At 40.5% G+C, this 21,880-nt stretch overlaps 1 protein-coding gene across 2 annotated transcripts in view; it reads right to left on the reverse strand.

Moving 5' to 3' along the window:
- Window positions 1-3,546: 3,546 nt before the first annotated feature.
- tpst1 (tyrosylprotein sulfotransferase 1) overlaps window positions 3,547-21,880 on the reverse strand; it is a 57,463-nt gene continuing 39,129 nt past the window's right edge. Inside the window, exons 4-6 of one of the 2 annotated variants that reach the window (XM_072692069.1) lie at window positions 6,485-6,535; window positions 5,752-5,825; window positions 3,547-4,887 (exon numbers count right to left, since the gene is read on the reverse strand). In XM_072692069.1, coding sequence (XP_072548170.1) covers window positions 5,790-5,825; window positions 6,485-6,535 — 87 coding nt within the window. In that variant the 3' untranslated portion in view covers window positions 3,547-4,887; window positions 5,752-5,789. The remainder of the gene's footprint in view (window positions 4,888-5,751; window positions 5,826-6,484; window positions 6,536-21,880) is intronic. The other variant, XM_072692071.1, reaches the window with a different exon arrangement.

Here is a 21,880-nt window from a genome sequence, read left to right on the forward strand (position 1 = left end):
TTCCACATGATTTAGTTTCATTGGTCCAAATTCTTTTTCCTTTTTTTTCCAAAAGCGAAGCGGAGAAGATGCACAAACCTGAGTGTACCTGCGTGGTCGATGTCTGTAGTAACATCAGTTGAAGGAGCAAGCTTTGCTTAAAGGCGCATTAATCAAGATTGAAGAAACACGGGATGTGTCCCAATCGCATACTAATCACTTATACTTACTAGTTTTTGAGTATGAAGTATGTAGGATAGATGATGAATGTAGATAGATGAGTATAATCAAATATCCAAAATGCATGGAAAAATGGGCTTTTGAGTGTGGTTACACTGGACACTAGCTTGTCCCTTTCTGTTTCGCATTGCAATGTCGGATAATACTCACGTCTGGACGAAATGGAAGATAATGATGCAAGTGCAGCAGAAACAGCAACGGCAGCTAGAGGCATGTTGGCCTAACAATGCTTCATCATTTCCTGTTGGTAGAAAACAGGTTAGTATGTTAAACGTTTGTGTACCAATCTGCCAAACATTAAGATTAGACAGCATTAAGATTAGTATAAAGTATAAATATCATAGTATTTGTGTGTAGTACGCTGTTCTAATGGTCAACACAAAAACAATGGAGTGATTTTTCCCTTTCATACCTGGCCATTAACACAATGCATCCCTCTAAAATCTCTTCTTCACTGAGAATGATCAGGTGGAGTAATGTCATTTTGCTACAGGACGAATAGCACAGGCTAAGAAATCTTGGCATAAATGACTGAGACGGGATGTGGTTACTTGAATAATGCATTGCTGTCACCTTCAAAAAACATGATAACCATTTTATAACTCACTGTAATAATAATGAAATTTTAGATTGAAAATTAGCCACTAGATATTAATGACATGTACGTAGGCTATAGGCCATGCTATGGAAGGACTCGCCTACAGCTACCAGCAGCATCAGGCCTCCTTTGGTTGGTCTACTGGGTTTGACCAAGGTTTGCCTCAGACCCAAGGTATTCGGCATGCACAACTAAACTAAATGCCACCTCGAGCACCTCCATACTTCAGACAGGATTTAAAGAAATATTTATCCACATGTCGAGTCTCACAAGATTAATAAAACCTGAGGAGCGCGAAATCTGTAAAATGACTGACATGGTGCATTCACATAAGTGATGAAGATTTATCAACAGTTCAGTGCATTACACAGATTTACAGTGTTTACAGATCTGCCCGAAAGGAACACTGCTAATTCTGTGACCACTTTCATCCCCTTCAAGCGTAATAATTCTCTCCATTTGGCTTATGAAATACTTATTTTATGATTATGTTTTTAATTAGTAAGAAAACGTAGATCAAACTGACTACTGCTGCTTTAATGCTTCAGGTATTCACACACAACTACTAACTAGTGTGTCATGAGCTAAATCCACCACAAGTGGGGGTCCCAATCAAGCACATAAACCCAGGCAGAGTGGCCAAAGGAGCAGCTGCAGTCTGTGACACCCCTCACCGAGGCCAAGTCCTGCACTGCAGCTGTATATCCGACCATCATCGCATACGCAAGTCCCGTCACCTTACTGCTTCGGGGTCTGTTTTCTTGGACACAGATTAAGCTCTAGGATCTTTACAGAAGGGAAATCAGCATTACGACAGTCCTGGATTTAACCCCTGGATTAAGCTTCTATTGGGTTCAGAAAACCACCCTACCCCTCACACTGTTCTGTTCAACCACAAGAGTTTCAAGTAATTAGCGAGGCAGAATTAGGCTGTTAGGTTAAATGTAAGGATTTCAGATGTGTCCAGAATGATGAACTGGGGTCATCCATGAGAACATTGAGGAGTAAAGGCTTTAATATTCACATAATAATTAAATATTGAGGTAATTTAGGGGACGAAGAAGAAATAGATAGTGGCGTTGTAGTTTGAACAAGTTCCATAATAAAAAATACACACAAACCTGAAGTATCAAAGGTAGAAAGATAGTATTTAAAGACATTTAAATAAAACCCGACATTTAAATTAAAAAACCGTTTCCTCGAATTAACAGTTCATTGCCTAAATCTATTAAATCTGCCCCTCAATGTAACTACAATGTTCCCTTTAGTTAAAAGTTAGCTAATGATTTCATGATTTATTAAACAGAGAGAACAATTTAAATATTTAGGTTTCTTTAAGGTCTGAAAATGTTATTTTTCTACCTTGATACTTCAGGGACTCTGTAAAGACTTAGCTAGCTAGCTTACTTTCCCTCAGAGGTTAGCTAGCGCTAGCTAAGCGTTTGATATGTTAGCATTAGGCTAGCTAGCTATCGCTGATATTTACTGAATTTGACCAACAACACGGACAAAAGTCATGTTAAAGACATTTAACAAGAGTACAACACACTGAAATCAACATTGTAGATTTTTTTTTCAATTTAATTAATTAATTTAATGAAATTAATTTAAATACTTAATCAACACACTAAAAATCTAGCTAGCTTACTTTCCCTCAGAGGTTAGCTAGCGCTAGCTAAGCGTTTGATATGTTAGCATTAGGCTAGCTAGCTATCGCTGATATTTAGCTACTGAATTTGACCAACAACACGGACAAAAGTCATGTTAAAGAGATTTAACAGGAGTACTAGTTATTTTTTTTTTGTGAATTTAATTAGCTGGCGCTAACAATTTTTAACAATTTTTGGGGGGCGCTAACGCGTTCACCCCATCTACACACAACACTCCTCTATTTAACCTCACACTGTGTTTGTAAGTTATTACTGCAGCTAGTACAATATAAAACAACTAATTATTAATATGGCAAGTGAGTCCAAATTTGTGAACACCAGTTTATTCAATTGGCCACAACATGGGTCTGAAGTTTGCATCAGCAGCTACGAGGCTAACAGAGCTAACAAGCCATCAGCAAAGCTTTCTTTACCTCAGGAATCGCTAATGCCTACATCCTCTAATGGCTCAAAAAACTGCAGCAAGTAATGTCCTAATCTCAAACAGACTTGTGTATCTGACACTTTCCCCACACCAAAATACTGTTACGAATCTGTAAAAGTGCCACACTGCAAAACACAGTGTGAATTAGCCTAATGTGGGACATCTTCTGGCCTGGAATATTTTGCGATATGAAGCAAATACAGTAAATTTATTTAAAGTATCTGTCTGAAATCCTCAGGATGTGTCCTAATGACTCCAAAAAAGGAAAAGCTCATAAAAGACATGTTAGACACATTGGCACTCGTAAGTCGCCTCAGACAGTCTGTGGGACAGTTCTGTTTAAAATGTGAGGCAACGGAGAGCCTAAATAACAATAATAATTTATGTAATAAAAACTTTCCAGGCTAATAAAACTCAATTACCTAAAGTTACATATTTTAACATCGACCTCCATAAGAATTTAATATAAAAAAAAAAACTACCATTGTTATCTAGTTAGCTATCATTAAGAGAAAGAAGGTGGGAATCATACTGTCCCATTAAGTTTAACAATAGCAAATTGATAGAAATAATAAATATAGAGTATATTCACGTTTTTAATATTTTTGGACAAACAAACATATCATACACACTGATAAAATGTAGCAAGATTGCTTTATTTGTAAGAAATTTATACCCTTAACATTCATTTAGTCTAAACGCGGTCACTGACCTTTGGGTGGTCTTCACATCGGGCACATGGGGGTGGTTTAACTATGACTCCACGCTAATCTAAGACTAGACATTTTTAAAAAATCATGTGATTTCATTTCATTTTGATTACCTTTATTTCATTTTTGTTTGAGGAAGACCTTCACCCAAAATAGCTAAAGGTGTCCCACAGTAGGCAATTCACCCTATTAGAAGCTCTCACTGTGAAGCTTTAATGCTTAAGAACCTGATCAGATTTGATAGTTCACTGAACTGTACTCCTTTGACCACCACACAGTCAGACACGTCCTCAATTATTACGAATCAGAAACCCAGAACTGACCACGCAACAGTTTAATACAGAGATGAAGTCTGAGTGCTCCACTGAAAACACTTTGGCCCCTTTTGTATGGAAAGCTTTGTGAGTCAGGATGAAGAGATGATAAAGTCAAACAGTCCATATAAGAAACATACAAGACTCTCTGACACGTCCTAAAATGTAGAGGATACTGCTCTGGGCACGTCAGCAGCCTACAGCGCTCAAGTGTTTATTTCACACACACACACAAAAAGAAATTAAAATTGGCAATGATGTTTTCCCACTTCAGTACAAAAAAAAAAAAAAAAAGACTCAAGCATTTTGTCTTTGACGTCCCATTTTTTTCCTCCAATGGAAAAACCATGAGCAATTCTCTTGCCTTCAACACTGACAATTCTTTTGTGACAGTTCTCCGGCTACCAAAGACCACTGTTGTGAATGAAGGGCGTGGAACGCAGTTTTGTCTTCGCCGCCGCCGCCGGAGCCTCGAGACTGCGGATCTTGCACAGGAGCACCCAAGGAATTGCACGTTACAAAGGCATGAAAATAAATCGAACATCAAAATAGATATTGCATCTTCAAAAGCTAACTTTCTTTCATAAATACTTCCTTTGCTATTCACTGTATTTTCTTATAACAGAATCACAGATTTATGTAGCCAGGAAACGAGTATGAGTATGATGTGATCAAATCCAAAATTAAAAACAAAACAATATAAACCAGAGAAAAATTCAAGATAGCAATGACATTCTTAGGCCACAATTGTCAGAGTACAACATCAAAGGCCAAAAGTTCTCCATAAAGTGGTCCGGGCCCATGGGGCTGTGAGTGGTGTGTGTGTGTGTGTGTAGGCATGAAGATGCCGGTGTGTGATTGATTATGTGTGTGCATTTGTGTGCGTGTATGAGGAGGTCCCAGCGGGGGCCATGTGAGTCCATCGTGGTCCCACTGCTGCTGCTCCTGAGTCCTGCAACAATAAAAGCCAATGAGCAGACCAGAAAACATCTGCACAACATTTAAACACAAACCAGCTTTCAGATTACACACGTCTGCAATCAAACCACTGTCCCAACCAATCCCAACACCTCAAAAAAATCTATCTAAGAAATCTAATTTGTTGATGCTTCCAGCAAGACTTATTGAGCCTGTTTACACCTGGCATTACCTTGTGTTTTGTATCCGGATAGCAACTCTGACCGGATTCTGTTTACACTTATAAAAATACAATTTTTCGTACATTGACTTCCTGTATTATTTTATATTTGTAATTTAATTTATATTTTATTTATTTAATATTGATCTTTTGGTTTAACTGGGACCTTAATATCACAATTTTGTACCACATGTGTCATCACATCCCTCCTTAAACTAAACTAACACCTGCATCACCTCCATCAGCAACGCCAGCAGATTGGGGCAAGCCATTCATTAAGTTAGTGAGGGAGCGGTTGTGCGTTGTTCAGGACACTCCAATTAGCATTTGGGGTAACATGCACTATGTGCGCAAAAGTATTGGGACACATGCTCATTCATTGTTTCTTTTGAACTCAAGGGTAGTGTTAATCATGTTTCTGTTGGAGTAACAGCCCAGGGAAAGCTTTCTGCTAAATTTTGGAGCATTGCTAGCATTGCTACTAGACAAGCGCATTTGCACATCTGTGTCAGCAATGGCTGCAACTTAAGGTAGCTGAAAGCATTCATTAGAAGTGGTGTCCACAAATATCTGGACATATTGTGCAAGTTTGGTTTCATGAAACTTTGAATTAGGGTCATTAAAGAACAAAGCTTTTGAGAACTCGTCTTTCCTTCCCTTATAAAGGGTGTTACTTACTTCCATGGGTGTGCTCAATGTTAGTGTTCCTCCTCCTCCTAACTCGGGTTTGGCTTTTCTGAAGACTTCTGAAGCTGAAAGAGAGAGAGAGAGAGAGAGAGAGAGAAAGAGAGAGAGATTATGATGATGAGACATATTTCAGTGTTTAAGAAATTCACCACTGACTGAAAGAAACCCCGGTCTTGAGATGAAGTAACCAAGGCACCAAGGTGAGGAGATTTCAGGTCCAGTATCTACTCTCAGTGCTTAACCACAACGTTTTCCAGTCCCCATCATTCACCCTGGAAACGTTCTACCCTGAGAACCAGTAATAACGGCTGAAACCAGAGCAAAAGCTTCACATCAGGACTCCTCGGTCAGCAGAATAACACATCTCCAGTCAAGAGGGGGCAGTAGAAAACCAGCTTGAGAGCGCCTGGCTCGACTCGCCGTGGGACCATGAGAAATGAGGCCGAAGAGCTAAGTGCTAATGTGAGAGACGATGCATTTCCAAACACGAACATAAGGCAATAAATGAGATCAAAGACTGTAGGAGGTTGCAAGGCAAGTTATTCATCAGCAGGAGTACCGAAATGACTAGAAACCAATAAGATCAAGTGAGAAAGCAGATGGAAATGGTGGTTAGCAGTGAAGATCAAAAAAATTAGGAAAATATGGAGAGAAAAAAAATTAATAATAAAAAAAAAAAAAACGGATAAGAAACGGACTAGAGCAGGCAGGAGGACTACCGTACCTGGGATTGTTCTTTAAGAAAATCAGGTAGCTGAAATTCACCTTTAAACACCTGCAAAAACAAAGAGCTGGTTTTAGAGGCTTGGGAAAGCTGCATGCGTCCAGTCAGCACAACAGAGCTTTGTTCTTACATCCACAGCAATCAAAAGGACTGACAGTGATACATCATCTAACCTGGATCTTCACATTCTTTGGCTGTTGTGGAGCTCAAACCCTTGGCTTTTCTTTCTTAGAACTTCCTTTGTGATCTACACTAGTCTGTTCAACGTCTGTTCAACCCATACAGTGGTTGAAGTCAAACGTAGCTGAAAGGATTCAATAGAGGAGCCATGTTTGGAAACTCGTGGAAAAGAGCGAGTGCAAAAACAAGCAGACTTCTTATGAGAGTCACTCATTCTTCTCTCGTTTGGGAGGATATTGTGTGTCAATTCCCAGAGTGTCGAGCTGAGCCCAACCCAACGTTCACATCCCAGTCAGCCAAAGCCAACGGATGAAAAAGAGAGAGAGGAGGGCCTTTGTGTATTCTGTGCACTGCTAGTATCAGAGGCAGCCAGAGTGTCTTCTCTATTGAGTGTCAGAGCCCGAAAAGGCAGAGAGGAACAGTTTACAATTGAGAAAAGTCCAGCTGCCTCTCGCTCAGCTCGTGAAACTTTTACACAACTGGTCGTAGGTTGGGAGTTGTGCGTATCATAATTTCCGAGCAACCTCACTGTTACACACAAAGCATCTGATATTTCCTAATTTTCTAATTAACACCATTAGTAGCAATTATATTTAAAATATTTCATACATATATGTATGTACATATATATATATATATATATATATAAGGTGCCATTCTGTTTGTTTACGACATACACGATATGGACAAAAGTATTGGGACACCTGCTCATTCATCGTTCAACCAAGGGGATTCAAAAAAAAAAAAAAAAAAAAAAGAGATAGAGAGAGAGAGTTTATCCAGCTTTTGTTGGAGCAACTGGGAGGGCATTCCACTAGATTTTGCTGCGAGAGCATTAGTGAGATCTATTCGTCATTCCAGGCAGCACAGTTTCACTGCTTTACAGCTCAATGCTGAGGGGCTTTATTGCCCTCTAGCCCACGTCTGGCATTAGGCATGGTGCCAAAAGGTTTACGTTTTACTGTTCCAGAGAGTTTTATTCTATTGGCAGTACTAGGCAAGCTGTGTGTGTATTCGCAGAGTTGAAATCAGATTTATCTGAGGTACATTAGTAATAAGCTTTTTACACGTCTCCTCAGTGATAAAGCTCATTTAGACGGCAAGACAATTACCACAGGATGAGCAAGTTTCTAGCCTTTAATTAGCCTGCAAGAGATCTCACTTTTCTAATTGACTTCATAGGGACTTTGGACGCCAGGGGGGAGGAGTACTGTGACCGAAACTAAATCCACATTAAAGTCACGAAGCGGTTTCTCTAACTCTCAGAACTGCAGAGCATTTACTCACTTAATGATCAACCTTTAGACAAATCAAATAATAATTCAATAACACGTGTGTTATAAGTGTTACATACGATATGGACAAAAGTATTGGGACATACAGTGTCTACAATTCGAATATAAAACACAACAGACAAACAAATCTGACGTTGTAGCGCCTACAGCAAACCGATGTCTCCGCCACAGTGGAAACCAGGCAAGGGCAGCAGGAATTCACAAGTCATTTTCTTTCCCAGTAGCTGTAGCCTTCCCTGCTACCATCCCTTACTTGATTCTGCACCAGCTGTTGTTCCCCCAGCGTAGCGAGAATGGAGGCATTCTACTACTGACAACGAATAAATGGTCGAGAGACTTTTCCAAAGCATTCATCATGTCGCAATTTAGTAATAAGTGTTTAACATGGACATGTTAATGGGAATAAAATCATCTGACCATAGCTGGGTTCTGTGAAAAACAGGAGGCAATTCAGCATGTAATTGTCTCAGGGGAGAATGGAAATTATCCCAGGAGCCCATGAAAATGTAATCCTGTTCAAATTGGGCTTCTGTGTCATTTTTATGTTCAGAAAGTAATATCCCAACTCAATCGTTTCATTTCCTTGTCCATAAAGTGTTATTTGAAATCAATAGGTTGTAATTAGGGCTGCGTAATATTGGAAAAAAACATTGTGATATTTTGTTGTTCTGTGATTTTTATTACCACAGGAATTTTGTGGTAATAAATACAGGATAAATAAAATAATATGGTAATGAAATACAGGGATTTTCATGGATTTCTCCAGAAGTCCATGATCCAACAATATTATAATATTTTTATCGTATCGTGATAAATATCGAAGCATAACGAGGATATTATTGCAAACAGTGTAATGAGACTGGTTTAATAAGATGAAGAGCAGCAGATGTTGAGTATAAATCACTGTATTCAGTATGGGAGAGTTTCTGAATAGTAGTTTTTAAGAATCTGTCACTACTAATGTATTTAGTCTGTATTTACATGTATCGTGAAAAATATTGTGTATCGTGAAAAATGCCTTTAAATATTGTGATGTAGTATTTTTACCATATCGCCCAGCCCTAATAATGCCCTCTGTATATTGAAGATTGGAGTGAAATAAATTATACTGGGCAGATATAATCCGTCATGGAAAATGAAGACGTGCAGATTTTAAAGTTAATGTAGCATGATGTGTATGATTTAATTTGCCTTACATGACATTGCACATCCTGTAACGTGCACATTGCAATGACTAAGCTGAAAGGATATGTTGTGCAGCCCTAATGTGACAAGCTGGTACACTGTATACATTCTAAGTGGCAGTTTCATATTTGTTCACAAAACTGTTGCAGTTGCAGCTGTTGCGGCTGAGGTTGCTTTACTTTAGGCAACACAAATGAAAGTTTGCTTCCTGTAGCTAAAGTTGTGAAAGCAATGTGCCACGTAAGGCCAATCTAGAACTGTCTGCCCAGGAGACCATATGTGTGAGAGACAGTGTTAAGCATAGAGAGACAGATAAGCATATGGCACTCTTTTACCCAAAGTGAGGCTGACAAGGGAAACAAATCCAATCCAAACATTCAACCTCAACAAAAGCCAACTTTAATGTGAGTGCTGTCCAGTGTTTGCTTCAGTGTTTCCATTTCAGAAATGCTGCAATAAGACCCTTCAGAGCAGGTAACATGCTATACAGTACAGTTAGCCCAGTTAAACAGGTAAAGTGCAATAACTTAAAGCTACATAAACATTTAAATAGCATTATTCTAAAGCCATAATTTGTCATATAAGCTGCTTTTGTCAACGTTGAGGCCGTTTCATCCCAGGAAGTGTTACAACAGCTCACACTTTCTGATTCTCCAGGTAATGGAGGTAGGTAGTTTGTTCAATCACTGGGGAACCATGTGTGAGTATTATAAGAATGATGGTAATAATGTGAGGATGGAAGAAAAAGACAAAACAAAGACAAGAATCAAACCAAGAACAAAAGGCAGTGGGAGTCAGAGTGCACTAGACATAAACAGAGAAAGAGAGAGACATGGGGGGAGAAGAGAAAAGGGGAACTAGACTGTGTTAAATTCATAATTTTGCAACACTTCACTCAGCAGAACGGGGGCCAGGCAGACAGTGGGGAAATCTGAGGCTCTCTCACTTGCTTTACTTTCCATGCAGCCACCGCTGGGCCTGTCAGCCATTAAAACCCCACAAAGTCTCATTCTTACAAATTCCATCAGTCAGACCTCCCCTCCCTGGTGAGCAATGCGAGTGAGCGTAAAAGGAAAAGAGACAGAAAGAGGAGGGAAGGAGCTTTTGCTGGGAACGGAGGCGTTCCTTTCCTTGCCAGCTTTATTCTCCCTAATTAGACCTTCTAATTAAACCTTTTAAGGTATAAAAAAAATAAATCATAACTCTATAAAAGACAAAACTCCCCCTGTCTAGCAGCCCACGTTTGGAACTCGACCTGACAGAAAATGTGCTCGGGGCGCTGGCCCTGGCTGCTCATTCGACTCATGGCTTTTTAGCGTGTTTGAATACATGGCATTTTCATTTGCAGCCGGGCCGAGTGGATTTGGCTCGCTCAGCCTACCGCAGGCTGAGAGAGATGACCGTTACGCAAGTCTTCAGCCCTAATTACTGAAAGTACCATCAGGGTCAGCAGCAAAGGAGCCAGCAGCGCTGGTGGAAGAGGGGCGGGGTCCAGCTCCTGGAGAAGTGCAGGGATGGGGTGGGAGTTCCTGCCTGACAAAACTGCCTCCTTTGGCCCGAAGCTTCGAGCCGGAGTGGAATTTGTTTGCAATGGATTCCAACATGAATGGTGCGCATGTTTCCCATTTTCCCAGGGTGCCGTTTCATCACATTCCAAACAAAGTTTGAGGTTGAGGGCTGAAAGAGTCTCCACTCCTCTATTCTGGTGAAGTCTACATGATACACAGGTATCAACACACTGAAACAGTACAATACCACTGAGTCTTTGAGCTTGGTGGTAGACGCAGACGGTCATGTGTCTCCTGGTCCTGGGACAGACCCAGCAATGTGGATTGCTTTATTATTTTTTTCCTTAATTTTGTCAATTCCAATTCCCACCCACAAAATGCTACCAGCACTGTGAGGCTGAAAGCTGGCATGTACCGTGGTCTGTATCTGCCTCAGTCAAGTCCAAGAGTTTCTCCAAGAGGTTCCCCTAACGTCCCCTACCAGTACTGGGAGAGTGAAAGCTTGCATGTGCTTTGTTCAAGTCATATGAAGCCCAAGAAGCTGCAGCTAACGCAACATCATTGGACAGCTGAACATGCTTGGAGGAGAATGCTAACTGCAAATTCTGTTACATGGGCTAACAGACACCCAAGCTGATTAACATCATGCTAAATGTTTGTGTAGAGAACTGGTGGACAATTCCAGTCCTGGAGGTTTGTGCAGTCAGTAAACTGTGCTAGACTCACCGGCACTCACTGTGGCGGCATCACCAGGGATGGAACCGGTAATCTCTCATTGATAAGGTCAACACTTAGACAGCAGGGCCACTCAGGATCCCACTGCCTGTCACAATGCAGGGCTTTAAAACTGCAGCTTAACAAAATTTAAATCTTAAAAGCAGTGTTTTTGAAAAGAAAATGAATAATGATGATAACACTGTATCAATAAAGCAATACTGAATAAGTACTGGACAAGCTACCAGCAGCTGTTTAAACCCTTCTTTCTTCATTCTTGACCCTCTTTACATTCATCCTACAATACAAAATATTTAGGATTATATGTGAAGTGAAATGACCCCATGAATGTAACAATAATGGATGAGACAGATGCCCAAGTGTTGTAGTTACATTGCTGTGTGCTGGCTAGACTTGTCTTGCTAACTGCTAGCTGCAGTATATCTACTCTTTGAGACCTACGCCTCTGCTCCTACATGCTCCTGTTCCTACTGGTACTTACATCAGTTAGTACATCAGTATGGTCGTGGCTGTAAACTGGGGAAAAACGATATGATTTGGTCTCTGGGAGGCGGCCAGATTCCCACTTTTGCTCGCATGTAACTGATCAATGTATCAACGTCTGAGGGAGGAACGCGGGGCCTGGGGCCAGGTCCTGGCTCGGCCTGTATCTTCCTCAGCCAGGTCCAAGAGTTTCTCACAAGGATTTGACGCTGCTGATTAGAGGCTAAGGGCTGTGTAAGGAGATATGCTAAAAGCAAGCATCCAGAATGGTGGCTCATAACGTCCCTTATCTGTCCCCCCAGCACACTGCTCCGATGTCTCCTTAAAAAAATAAACATGACTACTGGGCCTGGAGTCGGCTGCTGATGCCTGTTGTGGGTTCATTGTCCTTTCAGAAGGACACAAACCGGAAAAAATAATGAGGTAGTCTGGACCTTGCACGGACATGGTTGTTTATCTCATCACAGATTAGTGAATTTTCAGTCCATGAGGTAACTGGCAACTGTAACACGTCAATAAGAAAGAAGCTGCAGAAACCAATCCAGCGAGATCAGGCTAATTGGTTTTATCCCAAAATCAAACACGCGATTGACGCTTGGAACTCGGACAAAATCTGCTTCTTGTCTAGCTGCTTGAAGCAGGATGAAACAGGAGAGCAGATTAGAAGTGTATGTGAAAAACAAGAATGCAAAGTAACACACCGGCCGTGTGTTTATGTGCGCATATCTATGTGTGTGAGTGGGTGTGTGTCAAATTGCCCTCTAGGAATGCAATCTGAACTCTTCTGGTTCTCATTGTTCTTCAAGTCTGGAGGCTGTTCATATGGAAAAGCAGAAAGCATGGAGCCATGTGGAGGAGGGTGTCTCAGCCGTGCCTCCAGTCTCCTCCTCAGTGTTTACATTGGGTTTCCTTTGCTTGCATCTATCTATAGAACCGTCTACAGCTGTGGATCAGCTGTAATAAAATGACCTCATGTAGACCTCAGGCCATTCTTCAACAACTGAAGACTTCAGCGACACTTTCTCAGGACGAACAGAACAAAATTCTGCTTTAGAGATTTGGCAAAGAGACAAATAAACCACCAATAAGCCTTTAAGCTGTGCTCCATAATTTTTAATAGGGATGTCCCAATCCGATCCAGTGGATCAGGATCAGGGCAGATCCAGGCATATTTTAATAGATGAAGTATTGGCTATTTTACAGTGTAACATGAAAACAGACCATAATGTCTGAATCACTGAAACGCTCTGTTTTACCAGCGGGAGAACCGCACACATTTATTTGATTCTAAAACCAGCACTGAAGAGCACATTCAGAACTGAGTGGAGGCTGCTGCTAATATACACACGCTATTAAAACCCAAATCACAGCACCTTCACCTTCACTGATTATTTCACATCAGTCCTCACCAGAACTCTATTAAGATGATTTGGAGAAACATTAAACAGACATAGATCAAAAAACAGGTCAAACTAACCCTTTTGCCATTTGAATATATTGTAACATTTTGTCACTGCTTAGAAATAACTTCTCTTTTTAGATGTTTTATGCTTTTTCTTTTTTTTTTTGTACATAGTTTGAATCTGGACGTTCCTCACACCGTGACAAAATGTCATTGTGACTAGACCAACAGAAATAGTCCTAATTTATTTGTTTTACATTAACGGCCACTGACGTTTTTGATATTACAAATATTACAAAATGTTTCTGTGACACTACCAATATACACTATATGGACAAAAGTATTGAGACACCTGCTTGTTTATTGTTTCTTCCCAAATCAAGAGTATTACTGTTTTTGTTGGAGTAACTGTCTATACTGCCCAGGGAAGGCTTTCTACTAGATTTTGGAGCATCTGATTGCATTCAGTGACCAGAGCATTAGTAGGGTCAGGATGTTGGATGACAACCCCACAACCCCATCTCATCCCCAACTTCTCAAAGTACTGGATGGATCATCATCATTCCAGATAGCACAGTTCCACTGCTCCACAGCTAAATGCATGGCATTAGGCATAGGGCCAATAATTTCATATATATCTGCTCCAGAGAGTCCCATTCTATTACCAATACTTCTCTGAAGGGACTAGACAAGCTGTGTGTGCACAATGGTGTGCAACCTAAAAAAACGTAATTAATTAAAAAAGAAACGGTGTCCACAAACATTTAGACCTATAGTCTAGGCTTAATACATGGTATACAATATATTGTTAATATATCGCATATCTCCACATCTAAAAGCTGAAAATACACAACACAGCCTGACTGAAGTTTTAGGCTTTAGGCTTTCTCTTTTTTTCTGAAAGCTCGGTGGGTTGCAGTTAAATAATTTAAGCTGCTGGACCATCACGAAGCAGACAAGCTGTACGCTCAAAGTGGCTTTGATCACCGGGAGCAGGGCTAGGCAGTGGATTGCAGTGGAGATTAGACAGTGCTGTTGACAAATTTGTGTAGCTCAGATTGCATGGGTGCCTATGAGATTGCTAAAGCTACTGCTTCTAATCTCCGCTCTGCTTCAGGCTGCCTTACCTGCTTTACCCTCACACTGGAAGTGGATCACAGCCCAGTGGGGCCGAGGAAGGAGAGAGAGAGAGACAGACAGAGAGAGAAAAAGAGAGCACATACACTGGCTCAAACCATGCAAATAAAGGAAAAGGCTCAAGGAGGACTGAAGAGTGCAATGTCATCCATCAAAGCTCGGTCAGCTCTGAACTATTTTCGGGATGACTGTCCAAGTACAGGTTTGTGGTGCATCAAAAATACAGCCTCACAATACCCATGAGACATTTCACAATATTATATTTAAAAAAAATCTGAAACAAGACTAGGTGCACCAGGGCTCGGCAAGCTGCCACTGTTGGGCCCTTGAGCAAGGCCCTTTACCCTCTCTGCTCCCCAGGCGCTGGAGTTGGCTGCCCACCGCTCTGGGTGTGTGTACTCACTGCCCCTAGTTCACTAGTGTGTGTGTGTTCACTAACACAGATGGGTTAAATGCGGAGGACACATTTCGCTGTACAGTGTACACTGTACAGTGACAAATACGTGCACCTTTACCTTTTTTACCTTCTAATTTCACCTTTAGGTCATTGGTTTTTGATCCTGGTCCTGGAGTACCGCTGCCCTGCAGGTTGTAGTGTTCTCCCTGCTCTACTAAACCCAGTCCAGTTCCTCAGGAAGGGCTTGTTAATATGTTTTTGGGTGAATCAGGTGTGGGAAAAGCATAAAGAAACAATACTATACTAAATGGACAAAAGTATTGGGACACCTGCTCATTCTTTGTTTCTTCCAAAATCGAATTCTTAAAAAGTCCAGGAGTGTTAGAGAGGTCATGATAATCACCATCTCACCTCATCCTAAAAGTGCTGGATGGAAGCACCATCCTTTCACAGTTCCACTGCTCCACAGCTCAACGCTAGGAGGGCTTTATATCCCTCCAGCCTACAACTGGCATTAGGCACAGTGCCAGTTGGTTCATGTTTATTTGCTTTAGAGAGTCCTATTCTATTGGCAGTACTTCTTTTTTTGAGTAATTCTATTAGTGACTACATTACGCCATAGCAAATATTAATATGCACTTACATTAAGTCATGTATTGGTAAATTTATAGCATTTTGTTCTCTCTAGTAAAGCTTTTTGTAAATTCTGTACATTTTCCAAGGTCTTGATTAGTTAAAAAAAAAAAAAAAAAAAACACATTTAAACCCATTCCACATTAGACATGTCCTCCAGATCACTGGAACCCCCACTCAATTGTGTGCATCTGCAGCGTCGTCCAAATACTTCACTAATACGTCCTTTCCTGTCTGTTTTCCTTGATTGTGCCTGATCTGTATCCTATTTCCTCAGTAAATATACTAGCTGAGCTGACAGGCTTAGGGATCCACATGGCTACCAGATCAGGCTAAATCCAAGAAATGCAGCAGACTGATTTGCTTTGGCAGGCTGACCTTAACACTGCTTCACTAAGATCCAATATGAAGCCACATTTCTATGCAAACTGACCTGAATACTATAAACAGTTCCCAAAAGCATGTTTTTTTTTTCACATATATACTAACTTGTGTTCAACTTGAGTTTACACTGGACTTCTTCAACTTCACTACCCTCCTGCTGTCCGCTGTCCTTCTCTGGGGCCTTGCATTGAATTATCCTCACCTCACTGCATGAATATGCTTCTGACTGTATATCTGCATGGACTTTATCATCTCACTCACGTTTTCATCTTGTATGGCTTGATGGCACATTTACCATTTTTCTCTAATTCAGTTTTTTTATTGTTGTTTTTATTTATGTTGTTTTGCTGTTTATTATTATCCGGTGTCGACCTGAGGAGAATGGGTTCCCCTTTTGAGTCTTGGTTCCTCTCAAGGTCTGTTTTTCTTGCCACTGTTGCTGCTAGCTTGCTCAAAAGAGGCTCAGACCCAGATCTCCAAGGCTGCTTTGTGACAACATTTGTTGTAAAAAGCAATATGTAAATAAAATTGAATTTTAAATAACCCTTTCCCTCTTTTCCCTTACTCTGTACTTACTATGTAGCTGCCACTACATACAGTGATCTTCAATGAATAGATAAAAAATGCGTTTATAATATTAATATATATAAGTGTAAACTTCCAGTTCAGGTCACACACACTTCTGGTTCAAATGTAATTACAGATACAGATATTTTTAAAGAACGAATTACATCTCCCAAACTACTCATTTACTTCTCTATCTGTCTGTGTATCTGTATATATTTTTTTTATCTATCTGTCTGTCTGTCTGTCTGTTCACATATCCATCTATGCATTTATCAATGTATTTACCCACCAAACAGTAAATGAAACTATTAAAAAAATCACATCAAGAGATCAACCGTTAAAAGACAGTACACAATAACAGAAGAGAAGAAGGAGAAGGAAAGGATGTGACAACTATAGCAGCCCAGGTCAATACCTGGCAACTGTGCAGCATTTTTAATGTTTCTACAACTTAATAAACAAGAAGTGTCCATCCCTTCTTCATGTTACTGATGCACAGAAAGGGATCATCACTGCACAACTCTTTTCACTGATCTGAAACGCCGGTGTTTGTTCGGCCAAGCTTTATATAAATCTTACAGTTAGGGTGGGTGGGCTGGGCCTCAGACAGCTGGGACCTCCCTGCTTTTATTTACAGCCACAGAGGAGCACACGCTTACAGGACTGCAGCGGATTAAATTAAACCTTAAATCAACCCTCTTCCCCACATGTCCTCTGTTTACTAAATAAAAAATGGAGGACGCTCAGGCCGACCCAGATGTATGGGTGTGCATCTCAGCACTGCGACCAATCCTGTTAATAGAGAGTGTTAGTTAGAGGCAGACCATCCCAGTTAAACACGACTGTTCCCTCATCATATCATCCTCAGATTAGGAACGTATTGATCTTAATATCAATTTCTCAACATAGATCAGAGGAGCTGCAAAGCCACTTAATAGGTATCGATTGCGGCTTTGGAAGAGATTCAAGATGTGCTAATTTACAGTACACAGTATAGGCAAATAAAGGGGAGACTGTTACGGCTACTGCTACTCTACAGCCACAGGATAATAATTACAGTGCTGCTGCACTTCTACAAATGAAAGAAGCACTGAGAAGTGGGAATTTGAGTGAGGTGAAATGTAGAGGTTGCATCTTGAAGCTTACTTCATTGATCTTCTTTACAATGGACACACACACACACACACACACACACACACACACACACCATACTGCTGTAGTCACACTGATTACCATGTGCAAAAGGATTCAGGCCAGCGTCTGAATTATTGCAAGCACTGATTTTGACAAACAAGACAAACAAACCACTAATTTTACGATGAGCCTTGTTCACCAACCAGAACAACTTCTTAAAATCCACTCATCCAAGTTTTCACAAACATTCTGACACTCAACGTTTTCTTATTTGAGGTTTGTTCAATTTACGAGGACAGTGGGATTCATCCATCACATACACATCATGAATCTGACACAGACTTTCTGTTTCTCCCTATATCACTTAGGTGTGATGCTGGCGGGCATGAGCATCGTCTGCTAGCCTACGCTTCAGAGTAGGGTACCAGTCGCTTTTCTCAGAGCCTGTTGGTTGCCCGGTGATGTTGCATCAGCGGCAGTTTGAAAAGAGGCGGTGGCTGTGTTGGACGAGGCATGTGTCAGTCCCCATCCTTGTCCTTATCTCACATTACACGTGATGGGAGAGAACACTAAGGAGTGGGTTAGCTAATTGGCTAATATCTAAAATTAGGGAGGAATTCAGGTAAATAAATAAATAATAAAATAAATAACAGGGTTGTAAAGCCACATCGGGCATTTTCCACCCCAATCAAAGTCACATACTTACTATTTCTACATCAAATAACAACGTAAAAAAACTCAATAATGCATTTCATGGCACCTTTAAGGCCATGGTTTCTGTTGTCATGCTGTCATTACTAATTATTCAGCCGAGACCTTGACAGGGAGGTTGAATCAGAGCTTGCTGAAAGCACATTAACAAAATCTATAAAATACACTTTTAATATCTCTGAGCACCTTCAAATTGTACAGGGTACCAATGTCTCTCCACTTCCCTTTTGTTCTCTACGTGTCACATATAAGGAGAAACGTCACACTCGCGTTAATATTATTTACCTCTTTATCTCACATCATCCACTGTGCTGCGTATCATCCTGTCTCACACACAGCCAGATCACAGTGTGATCCTCCTCCCGCAGTAACTCCTCACACCTCAGGAAGATTTCTCTCTTCCTCTCCTTATCTAAAAACAACTTCACAACACTGCACCACCAACTATCTCTGTTCAACTGTGCCTGATCACACATGAACACGCTCCTTCATCCATCACAGGCCTCGCGTGCTTCAGGGGATTACCTTTAATCCACAGGTCTCAATCCACGTACAGCGCCCGAGCACAAATGAGATAAGACCGGGTGAATATGACCGGGTCAAGCACTGACCACCTCTGTATATCTGCGCTCCTTCAGCATCGCTCCTGAACAGCCTTATTCTGTCAACTCCACTCTGCTGCACTAACTCAAAGTGTGCTGGGTTTTTTGTTGTTTGTTTTTTTTTTTTGGGGGGGGAAGCAGAGGGAGAAAAACAGGAATAAATATTTGTGGTGAAAGCCAGAGATGTTAGGCTAAACAGCTCAGATCCACATCTGGTTCCTAATGTGCTTTGGCCAGTCGGAGGGAGGGTTGAGCCCTGGACTCAGCGGTATTGCACAGGATTAGCTACATGAAAGTTCACAAGGAGGAATCGTACTCATCATGTAGATCCACTGAGGATTTGTTTCATTTTTAAGGCTTTTATGATATTTGGCAAGCGGTTTGGGATGTTCGGAATGATTGGTATGGAATTTCTGGAATGCAACACCTATTTTACACTGATAAAACCTATATTATTGATTATTGATAAACTGCCCATATTTAGATATTCTATTTAGCTTATCCTGTTGAGTACATCATCTCATGTAGCAGATCTTTGGAATACTACACGTATCCTACAGTGGTTTGGCAGTTGTCTCTAGACTGAGATTTTTTAAGGAAAAACCTACTTCTGAACTCCTCTAAGACGAAAAAAAAACAAACAAGAATTTGGGTTGGATATCTGGGGGCGTGCTGTCCTTTGTCTTTTGTCGAATGCAGATAATTTATAAAGACACAGGCCAGCAGCGTCCTGTAATGTTCACAGCAACCATCAGGATAAGGGCTGGTTCAAGCTTTAGGAAAGCCCACAGTAACTCAGATAGTCACTCTGAAAGCACCTCAGATTGTACCACATATCACATATATACCATATATATACTTTGAGGTGCATGGAGTACAACTGATGGGCTTAGACTGAGCTTGTCTGGTGTAAAGACAAGGAGAACCCTCCTCTGATTCCCCTGAAGGTGGGAAAATCTATGAGCATCTAACGAGCATGTTGGGTTGGATATCTGAGGACGGGCAGTCTTTTCCGGTGTAAAATTACCTGGACGTGGAGCTAAATGCTTAAGCTGGCCAACGTGAGTGTCTATTAGCAGTTAGCGTTCTTCTCTAAACGTGTCAAGCTGTATTATTATTATAATTTAAAGTAAAATGTATTTGTACACAAAGCAGCTTTACACAATCTGTAATTAGTAAAAGACACAAAAAATCAATAACAGAAAAAGACTTGAAAAATCTAGGACCCCCGATGCGCAAGCTAACAGCGACAGTGGCAAGGAAAAAATATTATGGCAGTGTATAAACAAGTTTGCAAAGATGGCATGTCTGAGAAAGCACATGTTAACCTTTCATAAAGTGTTACTAAACTGGTGTGTTGGCAGCCTTCTTCTGGACAAACCCGTCCATGTTAGTCGGTACCGGAGAACAGATCTCACATACCGAAGCTTTGTTTGCATGAAGCCTAGCATTTATGACCAGACTGAAAGTTTACCCTACAATCTGTGTGTAGTTAAGTAGTTTGTGATATTCAGAGTCTATTTTTTTCTACAATAGAATCTGATGAACAATATTTTTGCGGTCATGCAAATTCCTGGTATATCCAAAATGGTAACTTTATAGGAGATAAAAATAATAATAATAATGTTTAATGTTTAAAAAAAATGACTAATTTTGGACTACTTAATGTGATCCATCAATCATTAAATTCTGACACAATGTAAAGAAAAACTATGAGTTTCAAATTCACATTATTCCAAAAATGAAGATACAAGGTTTTTGAATGGCAGCGAGAATATATTAGATTGACTGTTCAAATGAAATGGCTCAATTAAGCAGAAGACAAAATATTAAAGAAAAAAAATACTCAAGAGAACGAAAGAATTATCAAATCAGCACATATTTAATCTATCACAAAACTCAATATAATCAATTATCAACCCACATCTATTGTTTTTAATGGCTTCAAAATGTTTAATGCAATGTTCCCCTCGGACCTCAACTAAACCAGATGGGGTTACAGGAGGTTACGCTCAGGTATACCCTATGTGTGAGAATCACTGACCCTGTGTTCAAGCCACTTGCTGTGTTGACAAGCTTCGTCCTCCTGGGCTTTCTCCACTGTATTGTGATAGCTGTGCAAATGGTCCAGCCTGGGCAGGCAGCCTGAGCAAGGTTTCCTTGGTAACAGGGCCTAACTGTAAGACCGTGGCATGTCAGAGATGCATGGCATCGCTGTGCGATTGCATGGACGTTGCTTAAGAGTATCCTGGTGGGCTCTACAGAGAGGGAAACAGCTGAGAGCGGCTCCAGCTCCGACGTACAATACATCTCCACAGCTGCGCTCACTGCCTGCCTGACTGAAATTCCTCCTCTTCGGTTGTGTCATTTGCTTTGAAAGGACGTCCAGTCACCACAATGATCTGGTCAGTGACCAGTATCCAATTAATTAGGTGCTTGTCATGCGATTATTTGACTGCCAATCTCAGGAAATATGCATTTCATTCATTCATTGACCTATATATTGAATTAATGTCATATTGGCTGCTTTTATTAAGCAACATCAGTTTCACCATCATGTCATCTTAATAAGCTCCATCTAGCACTGCTGAAGATACTGATTTCACCACAGCCCAGCTGACATCAACCTTTAGCCAGTTCTTAAAGCAAGCTGTATCATATCATATCTAATCATATCATAATGGACATTTAATGGTTCTTCACACTTTCTATAAACAAACACAGTTCTTCGCTCAAAGAGCAATTTAACCTTTTGAACCACAGGTTTATTAGTCTGTTCTTAAGTATAATGCAGAAACTACAACAAATAATTAGATAAACGTTTAGTATATTTAATAGATATAATAGTCCCACAGGGTTCTATTACAGGGTCCATGAAACTGATGTTAATTCTGAGAAAACTGCAGTTATGAGGGTGAAGAAGTAAACTGTGAGGGAACATACAGAGTTTAAAGAGTTAAAGCATTTTTAAGAATGTAGTTTTTTAAGTTGAAGCATTTTTAAGAATGTATTGCAATGTCAAACTGTCAAAATCTGATTGTGA

The sequence above is a fragment of the Salminus brasiliensis genome, chromosome 11 (genome assembly GCF_030463535.1).
Source record: "Salminus brasiliensis chromosome 11, fSalBra1.hap2, whole genome shotgun sequence".
Taxonomy (NCBI): domain Eukaryota; kingdom Metazoa; phylum Chordata; class Actinopteri; order Characiformes; family Bryconidae; genus Salminus; species Salminus brasiliensis.